General features: G+C 41.4%; 3 protein-coding genes across 3 annotated transcripts in view; 2 read left to right on the top strand and 1 right to left on the bottom strand.

The window, feature by feature from the left end:
* Window positions 1–526: 526 nt before the first annotated feature.
* Window positions 527–9,154, bottom strand: ids (iduronate 2-sulfatase). The gene is given in 19 exon segments (XM_085135398.1): window positions 527–1,126; window positions 1,202–1,327; window positions 1,530–1,640; window positions 2,039–2,155; window positions 3,277–3,383; window positions 3,665–3,823; window positions 4,362–4,488; window positions 4,589–4,767; window positions 6,714–6,770; window positions 6,773–6,878; window positions 6,881–6,907; window positions 7,529–7,635; window positions 7,745–7,775; window positions 7,777–7,923; window positions 8,003–8,017; window positions 8,019–8,048; window positions 8,050–8,102; window positions 8,105–8,204; window positions 9,146–9,154. Coding segments are annotated over 19 exon segments (1,689 nt in total). The 3' UTR covers window positions 527–1,045.
* Window positions 9,155–9,959: 805 nt separating this feature from the next.
* dcps (decapping enzyme, scavenger) lies at window positions 9,960–13,211 on the top strand. The gene is given in 10 exon segments (XM_085134110.1): window positions 9,960–10,208; window positions 10,458–10,514; window positions 10,516–10,555; window positions 10,558–10,608; window positions 10,684–10,829; window positions 10,915–11,028; window positions 12,222–12,332; window positions 12,444–12,473; window positions 12,475–12,618; window positions 12,620–13,211. Coding segments are annotated over 10 exon segments (999 nt in total). The 5' UTR covers window positions 9,960–10,004; the 3' UTR covers window positions 12,722–13,211.
* A 1,607-nt stretch (window positions 13,212–14,818) lies between these two features.
* The window catches only part of LOC146524200 (uncharacterized), a 51,609-nt gene continuing 41,769 nt past the window's right edge, over window positions 14,819–24,658 (top strand). The window contains exon 1 of the mRNA XM_085133982.1: window positions 14,819–15,233. Within this exon, the coding sequence (XP_084990108.1) occupies window positions 15,169–15,233 (65 nt within the window). The 5' untranslated portion in view covers window positions 14,819–15,168. The remainder of the gene's footprint in view (window positions 15,234–24,658) is intronic.

Consider the following 24,658-nt stretch of genomic DNA (forward strand, 5'->3'; position numbering starts at 1 on the left):
AGAGACTTCCCCTTAAAGCAGTTTACCAGTACACTGAAGTCAAACATGGGTGTCAACATTGATTAAAAGGAGTTCTGCAAGTTTCCTCAATTTTCCTTTAAATGAAAGGACTTCCAGATGCCACGTTTATCTAGTCTGACGTGGAGATTTCCACAGAAACCCGTCAGTGGTCCACCTGCACAGACACCTGTCAGTTTAATGGGACGTGTTAAAGGAATGATGGTTTGCTTTAGTTTTTTCAGGGAAAATAGAGTTGGATTGAATAACCGGGACACTCTTAGTATGGTGACTAAGTCAGCTCGAGCTCCTAAGGTTACAATTCCTCTACACAACTCTACACAGCTGTATGGGGGGAAAATGAAGCAAACAAGCAAATACCAAAAATGCACTTGTGGCCGGCTCCAAAGGTTATGTCTGTTGCCACAGATTCCCGTGTTAAAATGCCCAACTTTAAATAAGGAGAAAAAAAAAAAAAAAAAAAATACATGTTCACACGCTGATACCAAAAAAGAAAAAAAAGGTTTGGTAACCGGTGTCCCTGCTTCTGCCCACAGTATGGTGGTTCAATCCTAACATGACTCACATGATGACATTTCATTAAGGCTTCAACTGCAGCTTTGAGTCAAATGTTCATTTCTCCGCTGAGTACATTTTGTTCTAAGCCCAGTTTTCCTCCAACCACACGTATCAGTGAATCATGTAAGGATGTACCTTACTAACCAAGCCAGCTCTGGGGTTAACTGGTAACACAAATATGGTGAGCTTGGTTAAAATAAAGTATCTGCATTCATATCATGGATGAATTACAAGTTTCTGCAAACAGGCGCGTTTCTTTTTGTTAGCGTCAAACTATTCTGCTAAGCATGGACTCCACTCTGAAATGTTTTCTAAGTCAAAGCATGAGATCTGCCTACCAATGAGTTCTCAAGCACAAACATCAGCCTGAAGAACCAAGTGCACACAAATTACATGTTCAAGCCTTTTTTCCCTTTCATTCCATCGTCCCTTTTTATTCGTCCCCATCTGTTGTGCTTCGTTCCCGTCCTCATGGCTTTCCTCTGCGCCTTTTCATCCCCGCTGTGAGGTAGTGAAACTGCAGCTTCATTCTCATCTGCAAACCAACAGTCTGGACGACAACCACGGGTCAGGAAGTGAGTAAATGAATGTCTAAGAGGAGAAACGTCTATAAAATCCAACTTACCTGAGGAAGGCTGGCAGTCTTCCTCATTATCTCACTGTAATCAGAGTTATTGAAGATGTTCTTGTCCTGACCGGGGTCGTCTGCTGACATGTACAACTCCCCAGCATGGATGTCAGACACATTCACCTGGATGGAAAGCAGGATGGATGATACAGACAAATTTAATCTGCTTCTCTCCGTCTCCAACATATTGTGAGACAAGATGGATGGATCCATCACGTTCAACTCCCCAGGCTGAGCCTAACGCGCTCACTCGGGGGAGAATAAAGAGACCGATGCTGATGAAAGGAAGACGACCGTTATGCGGGATGAGTTTGTGGTTACCTACCTGAAATGTTTTGGGATTGAAGCCCAGCCACAGAGTGTACCTGTAGTCCCAGGTGCGCAGAGAGTAACCCATGATCTTTATGTCTTTGAGGTCAGGGAGGTCAGAGTTCTCCTAAGGGAAGAATTTGGAGTTTAAAGCGTCTTTGAGCTGGAGAAATCTCATGCAGCGCTGTCAGATCTGCAGCTGCCAGCTCAAACTGCGAGCCAGCTGCAGACAGACTGCCAAACTCCTGCATACTTTAATACAATGACTGTGCTTGATGGCGGCTCCAGTACCCCCCCCCCCCCCCAAACCACACACACACGTCCAGTGGCTGACCTCTGCAAAATTCAGAACATTTAAACTGCAAATTCATAATCAACTTATTAAAGCAGCATCAAGACACCTCTGTATTAATAACATGCCTGCCTTCTGCTCTGCAATTACTTCCACACTGATACAAAACTAATGAGTTAACCTTAGCCGGCTAATGAGAGCTTTTTTCCCCCTTTTTGAAACAAACTACCTACCTGTGGTGCATCAGCAGGGCGAGGATATTGGCTGAAAGCTACATCTTCTGGAGTCCTCTCGCTTCGCCCTTCTGGCACAGCATAGGAACGGTTTTCTCCTTCAGTACACAACTCCACCTGAAGGCAAGAAAACGGTCTAAACAGGTGAAGGGAGTAGATGTCAGGGGTAGTTGGATCATATTCATATCTGCCATCTTTGGGCTTCGTTTGGTTTACTTTGTCATATTAACGCAATGTCATTTGAACGCCAATCGCAGTGACATGATGCTTTAAGCTGCAGATATTAGTTCAGGTACGGTGGGAGGCAAAGAGCTGCTTCACCACTAGAAGGTGCTGTGCTTTCCCCATGCTCTTTAGACGAGCATGTTAGGCCCACTCGTGGTTCTTAATTGGCTGCCTGATTATCTGTCTCTCTGTGTTAAGAGTCCAGATGGAACGGCGACCTATCTGAATGATAGGGCACACCCTGTCAGCTCCGAGAGCCTCCAGCCTTCTAAAGCCTTGCGTGGATAAGCAGTTAAGAAGATAGATGGATGGAGTTCTCTTCTGGTCTCATTAGGCAGAGAGTGTAGTATGAACACAGTCTGAAGATCAATGAAAGCCGATTGTAGTAGTCCGGCGTGTTCGTAGTGAGAGGCTGCTAATGGACTCGTGTGAACCATTTCAGCTGTTTCGCATATGTGCCGACGAACTGTACAGCCTGGGAGTGGGAACGCTGTCACTTTTGCAGTGCTCAACAACAATGGTGAGAAAAATCTGAGGCCATTTCAGTGATATGAATGCAGAAGCACAGATTTAGAGATTACGCAGAAGGAGCTGCTGCAACCCGGAGAAAACAGTTCAGAGTTCTTCTATTGCAGCAGTGATGCAGAGGTTTGTCTGATTACAGCCACGCTTACTGCAACAATAGTAACATGTTAGCATTAAGACTGACATTCACAGCATAAATTTATTTTCAGTTTTAATAAACCTCAGAGGTTTTTTTTAAAGACTTACAGGCATCAGGAACTTCTACCAGTTGTGGTATTCTCTACTTTGAAGAAAAATCTAGCTCGACATGAACACTTCAGGCGCTCATATCCAACTAAAGTCTCATTGACAGCACAAAGGTGCTGTCCCGAGCACACTGGTCTTTGAGGCTGATGGGAATATCATCGGTTTTGCAGGTAACCAGGTCAAAGCTGCAGACAATTTGTTCTTGTGATTAGAAACATAGATTGATGTTCATATCCTGATACCTGGAAAGAAATGTCAGGGCACTGCACGGGAACTTCGAGGCCGGCCAGGTAGGACACAGTAGGAAAGACATCCACCAGCTCCACCAGCCTACCTCTAACTTTGCCACCTAAGACAGAAAAGTCACCCAATTACAGACACCTTAAAAACAAAGCCAGTCAAGATCTCCACCACCATTTACTAAACATCCTCCACTTAAATTTCATGATTATTGCATCACTTGCATTTGAAGTAAAAGCTCTCTGAAGGCAAAATATCAAAGTGTATCCCTGTGTAAATCATTTTTAAGCTCTATATGGAAATCAAGACTGTATTAATGTTAAACAAGCATACTATTAAATGCTTTGGTTTTTTTTTTTTTGGGGGGGGGGGGGGGGGGGGGTGTCTTACTTTTGATGCTGTGCACAGATTCCCTTAAGACGTCTATAAACGGGAAGGTTGATGTACCGGCTTCATTGCCATCAGGAACAAAGAAGATCAGAGGTACGCGTGTTGCGACATCAAAATTCGAGTATTTAGCCCATTCACCATGCTCACCCAGTGACCAACCTGCAGCAACAGAAGCCCAGTAGCACACAGTTCGTTAAGACTCGGGCAAACAGGAGACAAAGAAATTGATCAGTCTCAGTCATACAAATAATACTTTTCATTTAAGGCAACACATTTGACTGATGTTTGTCCCAGTCATGAAAATGATGGCATTTGACTGGCTTTACGCAGTGATTCATCAAACAGTCACACAGAGGATTCAGTCTAGTGCTCTCAACTGAATGAGACATTAAAAGAGAACAGAGTTTTCCAGTCACAAAGCTGAAAAAACAAAAAAGGTAAGTGGTGCAGGGTAGAGAGAGTAGGAAAAAAAAAAAACCTATGGGAACAAATCATGGCACAATTTGCTGTTACAACAGTGCCATCTGGTGGTCCAAGATAAACATGACAAGCTCAAACCATATTTTGTTTAATTTGCACAGAACACCTGATAAAAGATATTTTAGCAACTTATTTTTCTAAATGCTTAAAAGAAAGAAACAAAAAAAACTGATTAACATTAGCTGCCTACATCTCATCCAGCTACGCGTCTCCTCACCATGATCAGAGGTGAACACCACCATAGTGTTGTCTGCCAGCCCCAGCTCTTCCAGTGCACTGAGCAGCCGACCAACTTGAGCATCCATATATGACACTGCAGCATAGTAGTGCTGACGGATACGCAGCTGGAACACAGGATATAAAACACTACAGTGTTGCTGTTCGCTTCAGGAGGAACAAACCACGGTAACCAAACTGGAGGTGCTGAGAGCAGCTGGTTCATACCTGGAAGTCTTTCGGTATAGATCCGTAGGGGAAGCTAATGTTGAGTTTTTGCACATCCTCTCTCTTCCTTACATCTGTCCAGGGGTTGTAGGCCACAGTGGGAAGGCGTTCGGGGACATCTGGGTCGGAGGCCAGAGTCATTTGGTCTAGAGGATACAGGGTCAGGTATTCCTGTGGAAAAATCTCAGAATTATTTCTGATTCGGGTTTTCTGACACTCCCTGGCCTTTGACCCACCACAAGACATCGATCTCATTGGTTTTTATTGCGTTACAGTTGTACTTTATTGTTTTCAATATTCTTATAGGCTTCTTTTGTCCAAATGAACATTACTGTTAAGCAGCAGAACAACATCTTCCACTTTTCACACACTGAGCCACCTTTGTGCTAAGGACAGGCTGTTCCCTGAGGGGCTGAGGACTAACTGAATTGCATAGAGTATACCATCAGTGAGTTACTGTTTGTGGTGTGAATAACCCAGATTCCATCAGCAGTCGTTGAGTTTCTTTTCAGTGCTGCCAATCAGACTTGTAGTGCTCACTCCAGGACTGTGCAAACTCATAAATCAGTCAGTATGAGTGAAATATTCAACTGAATGCTTTCTGTAGTCAGGTCTTACCAAAAAAAAAAAAAAGTATTAGAGTAATAAAATATTAAGCAACTGAAATAAAATTAGTAGTATCTTGTTAAAAACACTGCTCTGAGTCGAGGTTCACTACATCATCATGTTGATCTTGGTCAACTCATTCATTCAAAGTTAGAGCTACAATAGTGATATAAAGTGCAATCAATGAGCTCCACACTTATTCAAAATGCTTCTGATGTCCCTTTTATCTTCTTCAGGGTTATCGTCTCGTGAAGCTATACAGCACTCCCAGCTCTCCTGCTGCTACAGACCCATATCTAACATATTTGTGACGTGCTCCTTCACTGTGTCAAGGACAGCAGCGAGATCCTTTGTTTGAACAGCAGGTTGCTACAGTTCAGGTCGTCTGCACAAACCTTTTCCCTTTGACAGCTTCGATCAGAATTGCCTGGACCCTCGAGGGCGAATTCATGGTGCACAACCATGTGAATGTCAAAAACACCAGGGCATGCTTCATGCTTCTCCTGAGCCGATGCAGCTCCTTCAGGCTCAGTGAACTTGCAGTTGCAACCGTGGACTGCAAAGGACTCAAATCTGATCCTTGACATTAAAGTTGACACGATTGTGCATTTTTTTTTTATAAGGACAATGAGCCTTTCAATCAAACCGCATCATTCAGTGAGTTCACTGACGGGGGACTATTCTTGCACACAGCGGCTCATTATCCACCGTTTGGAAATACTTCACATTTAGGGCAAGCAGTTACTAACCAACAACAAATCACATAAAGAAAGCTGCCAGAGTTGCGTCTGCAAAACACACCAATCAAACTGCCACAGTGCAGTGGTTGCTTATGGCTGTGTCATAAACACAAGCCGCACAGCTTGTCACTCCATCGACCTCACAAAGACCCACGGAAATCACTGCTGCCGCAATCACGTCAACTAAACACGGTGAATCTGAAGGCTTCAGGGAAGCTGTCAACCCACGAACAAAAGATTGTTCACCCGGCCTGAGTGTGTTTGCAACTTTATTTAGAAACATGTTTAAACACAGGATGGCACCACAGTGCAAAAATGAAAGCAGTGACCTGTTTATTTCACTTTGTGCAATTTTTTTTGTTTATATTTCCTTCAGGGATTGACTGAATTTAGCATTTGCACATTAGAAGGAATGCAGCACAGCAACATTGTAAAGTGCTATTTGTCACTAAAAATAAAAGAATCATAATAAATATTCAGGATCTCAATATAGATCAAAGTAATGGGGATAATCATGTTGGCCATAATGGGTGCAGCTCTACTCCTCAGTGCTAATATAAGAGGATTCATCTGAACTTATAAAGTCTTAGTTCAAGTCAGAAACTGGTAGTTATGTGAAACCTGCAAGTATTAAGTGATTGGACTGAAGAAGAGAGTCACTGGGAAGTCATATCAATACTTTGTAACTGTATTGATGTAGCTAAACCAACATGTACAGTAGAGTTCAAGCAGTCCAGAGGAACAGTAGGAATGGATAATAAGTGACAAACCTGTGGAAATCCTAAAAGGTATATGCGGCTTATGAAAACCCACAGCCAAGAAGAAAGGATCGTCACGTTGACTCGACTCTTCAGTAACCTCACCGCCTCCTCTGTGCTCTCCAGGTCAGGGAGGGTTCCCCCAGGCTGCTCGCTCACATTCACAGCACAGAGCAAAGTTGACGTGGAGTTTTCCCATCCTTCCCTTTACACATCTGGAAACAACGTTTGTATGAAAATTATGTGACATTGAAGTTGTGTTGTGGCCACAAAGATTCCAGAATCGACTTGCTTATGTACCAATGTCTTTGGGCTCTGCTGTACTTTCCATCAGTTCACAAGTAACATCTTTAGCTGCTAGAAGCAGTTTGATACCAGTGTAGATGATGCGTTTAGAGGTTTTGTTGAAAACAGTTTCAGTCATAAATAGAATCAAAGTTCTGCCACAGAAAAGAGTCACAAGGAATGAGTTAGCACTTTATACTCCCAGTTCCTTTTTTTTCTAAACCAATTTAGATCCCTGGAATTTTAGTTAGATGGTATGAATAAGGTCTGTGCTCAACACAGACTTTAGATATTTCCAGGTTTACGTCGACAACTGAAAAATAAGTAAATAACACGCTTGGGAATGCTAAACTTCTCCAGCTGCCCCAGACAATGGGACATGACACTGCAAGTGTAGCCCAGGAGGTAAACTGGTTGGTAGTGTGTATTCTGACACAGGTGAATTATTCCCTAATGGGTACCTCTCTGACAACTGATGAATCACTGTGTGCTAAAGGATCATAACATTGAGAAACAGGCTTTCCATTTGAAAAGCTCCTTTTATAATCAACACGGTGCAAAGTCGTACCTTTTTTTTTCTCATATGTGAATGAAGGTGGGTGATAGGCTGGGATGGACCAGCTGTAAGGATAGTCGTCAGTATTGTTGGAGGCAATGCCTACAGAGTGAAAAAAAACAACCATTATTTTCACAGCTATTCTACTGGAAAGTGGTGCATGTGCAGTTCTTTGCGGATTTCTATTCAAAATGCACATGGTTAGACCTACCTGGGTGAAAACACTTGCCCACAGACATACTGATAGTACCCTTGAGATTTAAAGTACTGTGGCAGGGTCGTGTAGTTTCCAGAATGGACTCTCCAGTAAGAGTTGAAGTCATAGAGCCTGGTTGTGTCCGGTCTGCGACTGGTTAACATGGATACCCGACTGGGCACGCACACAGCTTGCTGAGAGAGGAAAGAGAGATCCAGTGAGGTTAAGCAATGCAGTTCAATTCACCACAATAACATGAACAATGCAACTGACCTGCGCAAAGGCATTGAAGAAAGACTTGGCCTCTGGATGCCAGCTGGGTCAATGTTGGGCGATTTAGCCACCGGATCCCCATAGCACCCCAGAGATGTCGCAAATCATCTGCCATGATGAAAAGGACATTTTTCCTCTCTGAAAGCAAAACACAATCACAGATTACTCTTTCTCTCACCGCCCTCAAATCAGCCACGGAGCGCTATGGCACAGTTTCCAGGAAAGAGTCACACTAATGTGGGGGGTGTACCATTATTCTAGTAACTTAAAATAAGCGCATTTAAACATCCAAGAACAGAAACTTAAAAACTGAACCTGAAAATAAGATGGACGCATAAAACATACCAAACAACAGCGCCATTCAGTTGGTAAACTTAAATTAAACTAAACAGCCAACAGTAGCACCATCCACTGAGTCAATAAATATTCTGCACTCATTACAGCCAATATAAGTTAACCAAGTTACAGTCATTAGAAAGTCTATGAAGTTTTGCTAGCAGCAATCAGATTACGCCTGACGTCCAAACCCCCACCTACCTCTACCGCGCAGCAGCAGGATACGTCGACGTGTGAAGGACCAGCAGGAAAAAACACTTCAGGATAAATATGTCCATTTAGAGGAGCCAAAAACGGCTATAGCGCGATAATCCTGACGTTAGCCTCCTGCTGTTCAAACTTCCGTCCTTCGCACTCCCGTCAAAAACAAACAGCGTGCCCGTTTGCGTGATTAAATTACTTCCTGATTAACCCAGCTGTCACTCTTCATTGGCTATTTCACCTCGGCGCCCCGCGGCTCATTTGATGAGTTCAGTCACGTGTCAGTCATATTAAATGTCCCGCTGAATACCAGCACCCAGTCTAATTAAAATGAGATGATAGCCGCAGTCTAATGAAACTTTTGCGTTGTAACAAATCAGTTACATCCCGAGTAACTGCCAGTCAGCCTGCGTGTAGCTTCATTTGTACAACAGGCACCGAATAAAGAAAATACAGTTTAATTACAGAGCCGTGAAAACAACTGAGGAGTAGGTAGCCCCAAAAGAGTTAGAAGAAATTCACAGCTTTCATTTAGGGGCGACGATCTCTATCCGTTAACTTTACATTAACGTAACTGAAAAATAGGAAGCGAGTTAGAGGTCTCACTCCGCACATTGCTGACTTCCGCAAATTAACCGAATTACCAACAATAAGAAAGAAACTGCTGTTGATGGTACCAGAGCCAAAGATGAAAGATCTGCCTACAAACAGAACGAAAGCTGAAGTGTTTGCAGTGTTGCGGGAAAAAATAATTTCAAATATATTGATTGATTTATTTTGCAAAATCTATAGGGAACATTCCCCGAAAGCTACTGTTTGCTAAGTGTGAGAGAGAAAAACGCCCAAAGTCATTGTTTTGACGTTGCAGTTATTTAATTATTGAATAAACAACTCAAAAAACAAACAAACATGAGAGTTACTATAAAAAGTTGTAGCCACAGCTAGGGCAGCTGTGGCTACAACTGTAGCTGCCCCCACCAGTGTGTGAATGTGAGAGTGAATGAATAGTCTTGAGGGTCTCGAAAAGCGCTATATAAATGAAATCCATATTATTATTATTATTATTATTATATTATTAAAAATAACCAGGATCTATTTTTTTTTAGTTTACATGTTTTTGTTTTGTTTGTTTTTTCAGCTAACCACCACTCGAATCACCTGAAGTCTGATGTTAAAAATAAATAATAATAATCATAAATCCAAAATAATAAAACTAACTACATAAATAAATAAACCAACTGGAAACTATATAAACAGGAGAATGAATACTAAAGTCAATAAGTACAAATACAAATATCAATTTATTACATTTTACAGATAATAAAATGAAAACAATGTTAATATACATTCTTAATGTTATCTTACATGCATTTAATAGCATATTTGTTATTTAATATTATTTATTTTTGAGTCGGTGTGAAAACATCGTGCACAATACACGATCTTCGAAGCAGCGACACTGAACATGGCGGACACGAGCGGCAAACGTCTACTCGACAGCGATAAAACTGGTGAACCAGCTCCAGACGTCAAGAGGGGGAAAACTGACAATGAGAATGGGCGAGAAGATGGAAATGAGTCGGTCCAGGAAAATGTCCTGTCTGGGTTCAAAACCTCAAGCGTGTTGAGTGACTCCGCCCGAGAGAAAAACATCTTTATCCACGGAAAGGTAGCGTTGTTGCAAAGTTAGCTACCGTTGCTCAGTGTGCAGACCATATGCAGCTATTTGTTACTTGTAACTATTGTTACAGAGTTGCAAGCGGCGTTTTAAAGGAAGCCGTTTTTGAATGATTTGTAAGGAACTGTACGACACTAGCTTCCGGTTTGACTTTTCAAAATAATAGTCCTTTGTTTTGTTTTTTTGCAAACCAGGCCTGATAGGAACTTTGATCTTATGGTATTTTACTATGATCTTAAGGTTGCAGATCAGGATGCTGTGGTTATTCTTGAAAAGACCCCGATCAGAGAAGACTCCACTGGCTGAGCTCTTTAGTGGTTCCACACTCAAACTGGAGATGACAACGACATCTACAGCACATATCGGCTCCAGGCTCCCCCTCATCTCAATGGTATGCTCCCCGCTAGTAAACTGTCTGAATGTTATGTGATGTCAGTCAGATAACCTGCGTGTTTCTGTTATACAGAGATTAAGACCACAGTGGTGTGTCCAGCCACTGAGAAGCATATGAAGAAATACCAGCGTAAGGAGAGTTTCCTGGTCGAGGAAACGGAGGAAGACTATAAGAATATTACTCTACCCCACATTCTGAAGCAGAGTTTTAGTGTGCAGGTCAGTCTCTTTGGAGTACCTCTTCTGCTCCAGTCTGGTCTTTGGAGTGCACACTGCTCACTTTTCCCTGATTTTTACCTTCCAGTGGGTTTACAACATCTTGGAGAAGAAGGCAGAGGCTGAACGGATTGTTTATGAAGATCCAGATCCTGACGTCGGCTTTGTCCTCCTTCCGGATTTCAAGTGGGACCAAACACAGGTCAGAGGCCACTAATGTTGACACTGCTTCACTGACTTTAAAACTCTTGATCAACCAGAATAAACTAGAACATGATTTTACACTAAAGCTCTGGCATGTTTTGCAGACCTCATTTCTATGCAGACAATCATATATTTACAGTGGCACAAACACTATTCTTCTGTACCTCTGTAATATTTCATTTAGCATTGCATGACAACTCCAGGCTGGAGCATTTTAACACTATAATACACATTTAGATGCAAAGTGGTAAGATTGGAAAGAATGTGCTTGAGCACAAAAGCCCAAAATGGAGTGCACCAATGTGCTTATGGAACACCTTCATGCAATATTCCCTTTATTGAAAAATAAGTAAATAAATCACAGTCTGCCATTATTTGTATGATTAACACAATTAGACTGATCGATCTACAGTTTTCCTTAATGATTGTGATAAATGGTAATATCCCAAACCTGATGTGTCTTTTGAAAATGAAACTTTGGAGAAAGTAACTTATTTGAGTTTTATGATGAACTTGCCCTACGCTGGTTACAGTTCATGAAGAGGACACACAGTGTAACTGATATAGTAAGTCTTTTGGCTTAAGGCTTCATGTTAAGAGTGTAAATTTACACAGTATATGTGCAGGTGTGATTAAACCTGCGCATATACTGGCCAGCAGAGGGCGACTTCATAGAAATCTATGGAAAAATGGCCCTAAGTTTCCCACTTCTGTGACCTCAGAAAAAACCTTCCTAATGACATTTTTGGGCTGAGTCGCTTTTTTCAGGTCATAGTAACTAAACCATGGGACTCTGCTAACAATGGCACTGGCTAGCTGGTAGCAAGGCAAGTTTTGGCTAGTGAAAAACTTCCCTAAGAATGTACTCATACGTTACAGTACAGCTAATATACTGGAAAAGGCCTGTCAATTAAAGTTGCCACAGCACCAATACTGCACAAATTAATACAATCCTTAATGCAATTTAAAATGGTTAGCTATATAGAAATTCACTCCCTTGCTCTGAAATTGTATTCTCTAACATGGGGTCACTGTGGATTAACGCTTGAGTGAGCCAGCTTCAAGCAGCCATTCAAAGAACTATGAGCTTCATTTTTCAGCCCTGGAGCTTTTTACTCAAAAGCTTACTGGTTGGCGAGTTCTTGGATTTTTAGACCACTTAACAGCCTCGGCACATCTGTCTTCTTTCAGGTGGATGATTTGTACCTCATTGCAATAGCACATCAGAGAGACATCAAGAGCCTTCGAGATCTGACATCAGAGCATGTCCCGCTGCTGCAGAACATCTTCCAGAAAGGAAAGGTGGGATTAAAGTGATCCTCAGGTCTCAGTTAAAGAGAACTATATGCATATCAGTCATCTTTACTCAATGTGGCTTCATTCATTCTCTGCGATGATATCTGTGTAAATTAGGAAGCCATCCTCCAGCGCTACAACCTTCCAAGCCAGTAAAGCGAGAGTCTACCTGCACTACCAGCCCTCCTATTACCACCTGCACGTCCACTTCACCAAGCTGGCTATGAAGGCGCCGGGCTGCGGTGTGGAGCGAGCCCATCTCATCGCTGATGTCATCCAGAACCTCCAGTCAAAACCCCCAGTATTACAAAACCCGGACACTCTACTTTCCCCTGAGGGCAGATGATGGACTGCTCAGTAAGTTCAAGGAAGCAGGGAGGCCTGTAATGAATTAAACTCAGAGCACCATCCACCGCTTCTCTCTCTCCATCCAAACCGTGAGCTTTACAGCTTTTTCTTTGTTTTTGTTTTTGAATGTTATCAGTTGGCTTGACATGCTAATGTTCACGCTACTCCAGCCCCTAACTTTTAATCCATATCAAATATTGTCTCTGTAAACTGGATCATCCTTTAATGCCAGTTCACAGCTCTGTTCATCATGTTGTAGAACAACGTTATTGACACTCTGTTCCCGTCTGATCCGGTTTGTAGTCTGTTTTTATGACTTTTCTTTTTAATTTGTATATTTCTGATGTTTTTTTTGGTAGTCGTGTCAGAAATTGTTATTAGTCTTTTTGTGATTAAAACATAACAGTAGATGAAGCATTTTTAATCAGTGATGTGCTTTTTGACTTGACATTTGGTTTCTAACTTTTTATTAAAATGTATTAAGTTTGCAGTGTTGGTTTCAATAATCCCTCAAAGACATAATTGGGTTTATTATAACCAGGCCTATTATCCTTGCCTTATTTTCTGACATAAACAGAGGGGGTTACACCAAGCTCTGGATAAGATCTATACGGACAATTTTAAAACTGTGAATCATAGAAAGCTAAACTGGTACAGTCCAAGAGCCCAACTAATACCAACAACCAAAATTAGCTGTTAGCTGCTGCATCTGTATCTGCATTTATAATGACTGATATGTCAAAAATTAAAATGCAAAGAAGCCTTTGAAGAAACCCATGCAAGCATGTTGTGATGGTTGATGTTGTCCAACAGGAGGCACTCTATAGCTTCACTGTTGGCAGCGTGTTTGGACATGTATAACAGCAGAGAAGCCAAAGCCACAGTTCCTCAGCTGCTGCACTAGATGGTAGTATAAATCCTGCGATGATAAGACGTTCTTGTGCATGTGCTAGACTGTAAAACTAAATCTCCAGTCTGGGTAATATCATGAGTCTCACTTTTTTCTCACTTTGTCATAAAAGAAAGCAAATTATAAAACCTACTTTTGCATATAAACACAACCACTTTTAATCAAAATACGCAATGAAGTTGCACTTCGTTCATTTTCTGTCATATATACACTTTAACAGTGTTGATATTCATATTAAACAATGTTTCAAATGGTGAGGTCAGTGCATGTACAGTAAAAGTAATCCTGAAGGTCAGGCTTCAGACTGCTCGAAACTCTCAGTTTAAAGCGACCAAACCTTCTGTTTGAGAGGAGCAGCCAGTCAGAGGAGGCTCCATGAACTGGGGGGGCGGGTCTACCAAGGCCCAGTATGAGACAAATAAGGATTATATCGAATTGTCATACAAAGCTGATGTAGCATTCCGAGAATAAAAATAATATACACACAATGAAAATTGGAGCTAGCAATAAGCATAGCAGGTTCTCTTTAACTTAACACCACATACATACTTTTGGATCTGAAGTGCTGCGCTCATTTGAACCTGTGCCTCGTAGCTACACCTGTGTCTCCCTTCAGCCCGGCTGACAGTCGGAGCTGTATAATGCGAGTTTGTACACACAGACCTCAGTTTGCCTCTCTGAGCTGCTGTGACTTCGTTAAAAGATCATTTCTTGCAGACATAATTTTCTTATCTGATCTAAAGTCAGCTGGGTGGTGTTCAGTTCGTGCTTAAGGTGCGTTCAAGTGTCCCTTGGAAAAATGCGAATTGATCAACAGCAACGATACTACACCGTCCTGTGATTTGTTCCTTAGCCTAGCAACCAGTCTACTGGGACCCACGTCAAAGACCATTTAGTGGTTTGTTCAGCCTTAATAAGTTACAACCTGTGCTTAATAGAAACTTGAAGGGGAAGCTGTTTAATGTAACTTGATCCTAATCCTCTCATTATTGCCTAACTGTCTGTTTCGAAAGCTTTTCCAGGTTTTTTTCCAGGTTTTTAAGTATACTAATAGGATTCATGGGTTACATGCTTGAGTTGGTTTTAACGTTATTAACCACAGGCACGCTGGACTGTGTGTACTCTTGTTTTGTTCAGTAAACACCTATCCTGGAAAAAGCACAAGGATCGCTGCTGAATGGACGTATTACGACATATCCAGTAGAGTGCATGTTTCTGCTTTTGTGTAAGTGCAATTAGAGCATTTTCCACATTGAGAACACCCAGAGGAAATCTTCCTCAAAGGCATCAAAACCCGCTAATTAAATACCCCGAGAACCGGTTAACGCCTCTTTATTCCTGAACCCAACCTAGGATAGCATTAGCAGGAAGATATCACGGTAGTGTAGGTCGCTATTAAACTATATATATATTTATATATTTAAAAAAAATAGGATTGGAGTGTAAACCTAAACACTAATGATTTGTTGGTGAGACGGGATTGCGGAGTTTCCGTGGCGTCTCCTGAACGCAGCATCACGGAGCTGAGGACGCCGGCGCACGACTGAGACAAATAATCCAATCATTAGTCCAGTGACGGCGCAGATGTCTTGGTTTCAGTATCTGAGGGATGACTTCACCCTGAGGCCGTTTGAGATTCAGCAGACACAGTGAGTATCCCCGCAACGGCTACAAGCTTTCCCGGCCAACTGTGCGTCATCTCTGGGACTCGTATATGGAGATGTCTGATTGGTAGTAATCGATACATGTGCTTGTTACAGTGTGCCCGACACGCTGCTGTGCTTGTTTGTGTGTGAACTGAATTAGTTGTGGGGATAAAACGTTTTATTTTAGTTTTTCCTCTTTGGGCTCTGATTTGCAGACAGCACTGTAGGTGGGCTGTAATTATTCTTTGGAGTTGAAGTCCTTTTAGTTAGTTTTTATGTACTTTTTGTTTTTTGCTGGTGTTTCCACCACATTCTGTTTTGGATTAGTGTGTAACGTTGGCTAAACTGGAAGTAGGTTGGTGGTAATCCCCCTCAAAAATCAACTTTGGTCAGGCACTTTTTCACCACTTTTTCCATCACATGATTTAACACCAGCAAAGCTGTTCTGGTTCTTTCAAAGATTGCTACTTGTTGTTATCTATTGTGAAACATTCGGGGACCATTAAGATGCATTTGAGGTTTTAATCTATTCTCCAAGTAAGTTTTCAGTGAACTAGTTTTAATTGGCTAACCTGTCAAAAGGACCCTGGTTTTAAGCAGCAGCTGATCTTTTCTCCTTCAACAGCTCAGTGCCTGTGATTCATCCATGCACCACCTCTCATGCAAGGTTTCCATATAATTCATTTACTGTAGCCTTTAAAGGCATATTAGGCCTATTGTCCAGATCAGTCACTTTCTACAACCCTGTAGACTTAGTGAGATCACACACACACACACACACAGTGCATGCGTGTGAGCTCAGTGTTTGGTGGAGGCAGGTCAAGGACGGTCCAGATTAAACAGTTATCTTTCGCTGCGTTTCACCACCGTAATCCTGAACACAGACACTGACTGATTCAGAACAGAGTCATGCTGTCTGTCAGTGTGACTGAATAAATGACACTATTGATCTGAGATCAGCTGATCTGATCCACAGGCTGACGTGCAGCAGAACGATGCTGACTTCTGACTGCGTCGTTTCTTTGTTCTGGAAGTGACGACAAAGCAGATTCCCATTACACGTCAAAGCGCTCTGAGATCTTGATGAATAATGACGTGGTATCATTCAGTACTTGGCAGTAAATCCAGTTAGCATTATCACACTGAATGAAGATGCACAAGTTTGTCTGCTGGTTGTCGGATTGAGAAGCTTGGAGAAAATGGCTTCTGTGAGAGTGTGTGTGGCCTGTCAACTGTCAAAGTCTTCTTTATTAAAGGTCTGATAAGGTCGTCCGTCACTTTAAAAAAAACAGTTTGTCTTTGCGAGGGAGTGCTGTCATGACAATTCAGTCATTCATAATTTGACAGAACATGCTCCTGTGTGTCTGACTCGGAGTGTAACTGGATGGTCTTTAAAACCTAACTTCTTGCTTCCTGTGCAGCCTGAGTGAGCGTTATCTTTTCATATCGATTATACTTCGGAGGCACGAAATCTTTTTGGATGGTTTCATCTGCCACCCTGCTCATCAAAGTCAGGAAAAACAAGTCCGTGTCAACTAAAGTCCTGGAAAACCTCTTTAGCATTGAGACAGCCTATTCAATCAAGCATTCACAGGACTTTGCTTGTTCCTCATTTTGTTGTTACAGCTTCCCAAAATAGATTAAATTCATTTTTTACCTCATAACTTTACACACAAAATAATACCCATAATGCTAATGTGAAAAGGGTTTGTTTAAAATTCTTTCAACCTATTAAAAATTAATTATATATATATATTTGCAGAACCTTTAAGCTCCATCAGGCTGGATGGAGAGCATCAGTGCACAGACATTTTCAGATCTCTGCAGGGATGTTCAGGTTCAATTTTGGGCTCTGGCTGAGACATTCAGAGTTGTCCCGAAGCTGGTCCTTTTGTTATCTTGGCTGTGGGTTTATGGTTTGTCTTGTTGGAAGATGAATCTTCACCCAGTCCGAGGTCCAGTGCACTCTAGAGCAGGATGTCATCAGGGGTGTCTCTGTACATTGCTCACTTTAACTTTGGACCCTGACTAATCTCCCTGTCACAAAACATCCCTGCAGCATGATGCTGCAACCACCATGCTTCACTGTAGGGACGGCATTGGGCAGGTGATGAGCAGTGCCTGGTTTTCTAAAGACATGATGCTCAGCATTCAGGCAAAAGAATTCAATATTTGTTTTATAAGACCGGAGAATTTTGTTTCTCGTGGTCTGGGAAACAACATTCAGGTATCTTTTTGCAAACTCCAGGCAGATTTTCTGGCTGTCTCCTCAGCATTGACTTAAGAGTGACTTCCATCTGGCCACTCCACCATACAGGCCTGATTGGTGGAGCACTGCAAAAATGGTTGTCCTTCTGGGATGGTCGTCAAACGCCGACAGAGCAGTGCTGAAGCTGTGTCAGTGTTAGGCCCTTCTATCCCCGATCACTGAGACTGGCTGAGCGGCTAGCTATAGGAAGAGTCCTGGTGGTTCAAAATTTCTTTCATTTATCAATGATGAAGGCCTCTGTGCTCACTGGGAGCTTCAGTGATAAACTTATTGGTACCCTGGGGATCGATCACTTTTAAAGCCAACCTCAAATGGTCATTAGAGGAACTATAGTTGTGAAACTTTCAGGTTGTTTTTCGCACTGAATGCCGCTGCACAACTGGGCTGGTGTCGTGTGGTGGGAATAGAAATGATGGCAATTTAAATGTCATCAGTCAAAACTTTCTATTAATGGACAGCTACACTATAAATAGCTCCATCGGTTGGATTTGGTAGGTCTTTTACCGGCTTCTTTAACTTGTTGGGCGAATGTGTGAACTGCTACAGTATTGAGCGACTACATGAGCAGCTATCCCATAAAGCTTATTGAGATTGTGGAAGAATTTCTAAGTTAATGTAATTTGTCTCTCAAACCGAATGGGATTCATTAAGTTTTTAGCTGATGAGCACAGTAGTTGCTAAATACTGATATCTTTAGCAGCATTTAGCAGTCTGTGTTCAATTAAAGTGTTGGTTACATACAGGCAGTAATGAGCAAACTTTGGTTTGGTCCTTTAAGAAAGTAAAACGAGTAGTGTTAATGATGGACTTGCCAGGTTTTGCTGGGAAACCAAGAAGCACTTCACTTTGCCATGACAACTGTACCCAAACAAAACCTTCTTTAACAGTTTCAGAGGAAAAACAGTGTGTTGTACCCCAAGAATATACCCTCACTGCTTCAGTTAAACAAAGGTACCTTTGCTTCTCCTTGAGTTCAGTTTATGGAGCAATGAGATGACGCTCTTAAAATCTTCACTCTCGGGTCATTAGGTCATCGGCATTCAGTTATATACTTTGTATTAGTGGCTAAGGGGCCTCCAGTTGCTTTAGTACTCAAAGACACACACGCATGCAATTGATGCAAACAGAGTTGAAGAATAGGGTTTTGTTTTTATCGCCCCATAAAGCTCAGCTGGGGCCTGAGTTAGAGGGAAGGAAGACGGGGTTCTCCGCTTGTTGGCGAAGTGTGTTCTGTGTAAGATTTCTCTCACACACACCACCCAGCACGGCGGGCTAAGGGCAGGAGTATGATTACAGGCCTATTTACATTACAGCATAGAGCATTGGAGAAGGGGGGGAGAGAGACTGGCAAGAAAAGGGAAAAAAAGAGGGAGAGGTCGAAGATGGTTTCCAGATGTGAGGTGGAATTCAGAGCAATGTGATTCCCCTCCTCTTCCTCTATACAGGGAGATATCTAGATCAGCTTGTGTGCGTTGTGTTGGAGAGAATAGGCGACGCGCAGAAACCACAAACCAGAGGGGAAGGAGAATGCATTGTGCTGAGGGTGAGTGAGGAAGCAGAACCGGAGCCAGCCGAGGGAAAAGGAGCAGTGGAGATGAGGAAGGGGATGGAAAGAATAGAGAAGAGAAGCAAGGCCTCCGGGTTGACCACAAGTCCAGAGATCTAACTTGGGGCATTTCAGCCGAGTGGAGGCTTTTCTGGCATCACGGTAGGTAGGAGGGACAAGCACTGCATGAAAAACCATCAGTCATTTCAGTGAAGACGCCACAGCTGTGCCGAGGGTGGCTCCAGCTTAATGAATGGAGGTGTCCATCACTGATTATATTAAGTTTCATTAAATTAAAAAAGATTAGTTTTATTTTTAGACTTTTGTTTGAAAACATGCTGAACTTATAATTTGCTCACTTCTATCAATGTATTTCAGTATTATCTATTATTTCAGTATTATTATTATTATCAGTATTATCTCAGTATTTCATCCCCGATGGATCCAGATGACACATTTTCATATCTCTTAGTTGTTTCTTTGCGAGTCATCCGTTCTCTCCGTCACTGTTTCAGTCTCTCTCTCCGTGGGTCCAGACTCGGGGTCGTTTCAGGAAATACCAGTATCCACTCCCCCCCCCCCCCCCCCCTCTTCCAGGGGAAACTGACCAACATTCCTTGTGCCTCTATAAACAGAAAGCTGTCTGATTCACACATGCTTGTTCACATACGAACATGCGCAGCATACACTCGCCATGCCATGATGAGTTGCACTGAGAAATTTGTGTACACAGAGACTCTGGAAACCTACTCAAATGGATGTTATAAATCTCCTTTGGCTGGAGTCTATTTTTCCTCAGAGATTTAGTGAGTTGAGTTCATTTTAAAAGCTGCCTCAGTTGGATGTGTTACTGATACCTGAAAACAGACAGAGACCCCACATGTAGAGTTAAAGCTGCTCTCATTAATATTGTGGTTTTATGGCCTGTTGATCACTTTAATTGCCTTTATTCCAGTTTTGTTTATATTAATGTAACTTATAGACCTACTGTATACTAATAGTTTAGCACCAGACTTTAAATAAAAACTCAGCAGCTTCATACATCACAAAACCTGAAGACATTATCACTTTCAGGACCTGGTGGAAAACAACACAGAGCTAAAGGAAGAGTGAATATTGGACTTGGATACGTCAAATAGTCAGAGATGCATTTCTAAACAAGAAGCACTCAGAGTGCAAACCTCCAGCAAAGCGCCTCACTCAGGGCAGTATTTACTATCAAGGGAATAGTATGTATGTTGTATATATTAAGTTTGTTTTCTTTATTCTTCTTAAAGGTACTTTAAGAAGTTTGTAGTGCAGTAAAAATTAGATAAACACAATGGCAGTAAGTAACATAGATTTAAATAGTATTGTTATCACTGACTTTGAAGAAAGGTCAGAGCTCAAATGTGACATGATATTTCAAATCTTTATGCGTTACTTTCTATATGTTGTTACACTGCACTTGTAAGAATCACAGTTTCTAAGTTTTAAGGCTTGTAATCAGCTTTCACCCAATAAATCATTAGGTTGAACTTGAAGACCTCGGTGGAGAAAGCTACATTTGAATGGCTCGTTAACACGACCCCACTCTACACCCCGACAAAGTTTTATCAGAATCATTCAAAACTTTTTGATCTATTGTGTTTACAGACTGAATGACACGCAGGCAAACGCTGCCAAACTTTAGCGGAGGTCATAAATGCTGATGTTGTTCTGTGAACTGCTATAAAACTTCCAGCCCACTTTGGTCTTAAGTGGGTCGAGTGAAGACATTTAACTAAAACATTGAATTCCTGAGATGCAAACAACAAATTTCAACAGTAAATCTCAGTTTTTTTGCATGATAAATATGTAAAATTACAGAAAAAGTCCTGACAGCTCATTGTTCAGACTGTCCTGTATTTGTAAAAGATAAAGTTTTTGGTTATTCACAGAATTTTTATTTTTTAATTTCTTTCTAACCACGGACTGACTGTTTTTGCTTTTGTTTGTTCAAAAAGTTTTTAAAAAGGTCTTTATTGGCAGGAAAAGCTGTAAAAGTTCTAAAAATACAGATAAAGATTCACTCGTTTACATTTTCCAAAGCCTTCCAGTGGACCTGATTGAAGTTTTTGTCGGGCCAATTTTGGCGCCTGTACCTTAAGTTTGACATCCTTGGATTACGTGACGCATAAAAGCTAAAAGTAATGCACTGGTTGTTCCAACTAGGGCACTATGAAGGTTCAAATCTCAAATTGTTCATTGTTAACTTGGATGATTAGTAGTTTTATGGTTGTTGACACTCAGTATGGACATAATTTGGTTGTTACCCTAAAAATCACAGAGTTCGGCACCCAAGCCTAACGATGGCATCTCTAACCTTTGACCTTTCGGTGGTGCGAGACTCGAGGTACAGTCACGAAAACTGGTGAAAAACACCAGGAGAGTATTACCAATAAGCGTGCTATTTTCTAAACTTTTGCTGTTTAGTTTGAGGGGCTATGAGTATGAATGGCCTGAAAAGAGAAGATGAATAAGAAAACACAGAAACATTGAGGCCCTACACAGCTTGATAGCCTCCTAATTACTACAGTGCTGTCTGTGCAGCGTTTGGTGTATTGCCTAATCAAAATTGTACATCACTTCCTTTCCTGCTGCCTGGCAGCTGAGCACAAACTTAACTTGTCTAATTGGTTTGACCTAGTTTTTTGTGACAGGAAGCAGACTTTAGATTTCTTTAAATTTTGAGCCTTTTCTTTCAATTTCACTACTGAATCATCCAACGGCACTTTAAAGTTCCTCAAAAGACTTAAAATATGAAAAAAATGCAGGTGATAGAATTATTGTTCTACGAATTATGTTTTGTACAACAAATGTGGCAGGGAGAGACACGATTCAAAGAAAACAGACTAGAAATGAACAAATGCACAGACTATACCAGGATGGGAAATCCCAAGAGCCTTCTTCAGGCATTAATCTCAACTAAAGCCAATTTAGCAGTGAATTTATTGGTGGAAACGCCGATTAAGCCGTAGATTAAATCGGTGGAAATCCTCCGTCTACACAACTTCAGCCTGATAGGGTTCTTCGTGATGGTTCATTGACATTGTCATGTGGTAGGACTTTATGCTAGGGGTGTGTACGCATGAGTGAAGACATTTCCCAACAATCCCAGCATGCTAAAACTGATCTGTGTGTTGTGTATTATTGTGTTGAAATGGAGCTGTTGAGCTCTGGAACTGATACAGCGTTGCCACACACACGCGCAAACACACAGACAGAGACTTTTAAAGCTTTGACATGTCTGAAGTGAATACTGAATCACACAGACAGTATTCAGTCTGGGCATGTTGGGATTGAGAAATCCGTTCCACTAACGACATTACTATGTCAACACCATGATGATTCATGTGATTTGTGTCACTATAAGATCACTAAGATAAAATTGTCTGTAGTGTGACAAAAGCAAGACTTTATACTTTCACTCTTGTCACTGCGACAACATTTTTAACTGTTTAAACATGTAAACATGTGCTTTGTTACAGATAACGGCATACAGCTCCTAGTTGTTTTGATATATAGTGATCTTCTAATAATCATTTTAAAAAATTGGCCACTTAGCTAAAATTGACTCAGTGTTGTAGCAGGAAATCTCAGGATCAGCCCCTAGTCACTTCACAGCCACTCACACACAGTGTAAGCGCTCTGAGCTGTAGTGGCTGTTGGTGGTTAAGCTTTCTACTTATAGCGATTAGCTGCGACAGGCTGTTGTGCGACCGCTAGGCCTCCTACTGAGACGCAGAGAACACTGGGCTCTGTCCTTTTGTATTTGAAGGACACTGAAATGCTCCACTAATTTTTAAACCTTGACATGTGGTCAAATGTATTGTAACGGAGAGCTTATGGTTTAATTCCAGGTGATGCCAGACTGCTAGCATAACTTAGCATAAAAACTAGAAACAAATAGCTTAGTAAACATACCAGCACTAAAGTAGCCCAGGATATGAAGTCAGGACATCATCATTGTGCGTAAATGACCACAGACGATGTGTTAAACATGGGTGTGCCTACTGTGATGGTACAGTTCTGTTTTGAAGGCTTTTTTAGGATTAGCAGCGTCTCTGTGTTTAAGGTTAAGCAGCATTTTCATTCACTAAAGCAAGCATTGGTCGTTTTTTTAATTGAAATTAACTGTACTCCAAGTCTTGTTATTTGTCTGACTATTGTATTTAAAAGGCTCTAAAGGTAGCAAACATGATTGAAATTGGCATAGGTGAAGCCCCATAGATAGCTAGCAGCTAAAGCTACTGCTGAAGAAGCCAAACCCTGCTAATTCAAAACATTGAGCCTTGATCTATTAGATGGTATGAAAGATGGATGCAATTTCTGTGACAGGTTTTAGTCGGGAAGTCCGATTTTAAAGATGACCATTTTTTATTATTGCTGTCTTGATAAGAGACCGTGAACCTGCATCCTCACCAGCTAACAATTTGTCCGTCAAAGCTAAAGGGTAAATAGAAATGTAGCGCTTTTCTACTCTAGTATATTCAAGACGCTTTATACCTCATTTACAACTATTCATAGAAGCACTTTTTTTCTGTCTAAATGTCTTTATCTAACATTCGCACACACACTAACTTCAGTATCTTGCCCAAGAAACTTTGGCATGGATCAGGGATCAAACCACCAACCTTCTGATTCGTAGATGCTCTACTTCTTGAGCTAATGAAGTCTACTTTTCTGAAATGCAAAATGACGACAAAAAAAAAAAAATACACAAAATCCACTTAATATTTTAATTAGTAAAATTGAATGGGTCACCAGGAAAGAGTTTACTGAAATCAAGTTTGAAACCAGAGTGTTTTTGCAACCACCGCTATCATCTGTTGGTGGCTATTAAAAATAATGCACGTACGTGTTTTAAATATATTTTTTTATTATTTGTGGATATAATTACCAAAAAGAACCAAAACTGTTATAAAAAGGGAGTAAATCAGCGATTTACAAAACCACAGTTTCCATCACTTCCTCTTCAGATTGATTTCTGTTTTTCTTTTTCCAGTCCTGGAGTTTGCTGCTTGCAATTTACATGGTGACTGAGGTTCAGCGGTGAAGAGTAGTACATTTTCTTACTTTTTTACGAGAACTAGCTGGCTCCAGCTTCATATTGGACAGACAGGACAGTGGCATGTCTGTGCCCAGTTTAAACATTTCTTTAGGTTTGGTCTTAACCGGCTGTATCAATATAACAATTGACAGTGATTTGTAATAATTTGTCTTTAGGGTTAACTATGAAGGCTATGTTGGATATAAAGTGTGCTGTTACTGCAAGTAACAACACACTTCATACTTTTTTGCTCGACTGTCTTCATGGGGAAACATCTGAGGTAATATTAGTAAAAGTAAACATTAACAATAAACCACTTGGCACTCACTGGTTAATTACATCTAAACAGTAGAAAGAGACGGTGAAGGATAAGGTCGTGAGGGGAGTATCTTGTTCACACATGCCTCCTCCCTCCCTCTCTCCTCCCTCTTTATCTTTCCTCCCTCTGTGCTTCAGCAGCATTACCAGTCGTGGTGACTGGGAGGAGAGGAGCAAAGCATGCAGCAGCCAGTCAGTCATTTATAGTTCATTGTTTTCATCAC

Source organism: Neolamprologus multifasciatus, chromosome 2 (assembly GCF_963576455.1).
Source record: "Neolamprologus multifasciatus chromosome 2, fNeoMul1.2, whole genome shotgun sequence".
Classification (NCBI taxonomy): Eukaryota; Metazoa; Chordata; class Actinopteri; order Cichliformes; family Cichlidae; genus Neolamprologus; species Neolamprologus multifasciatus.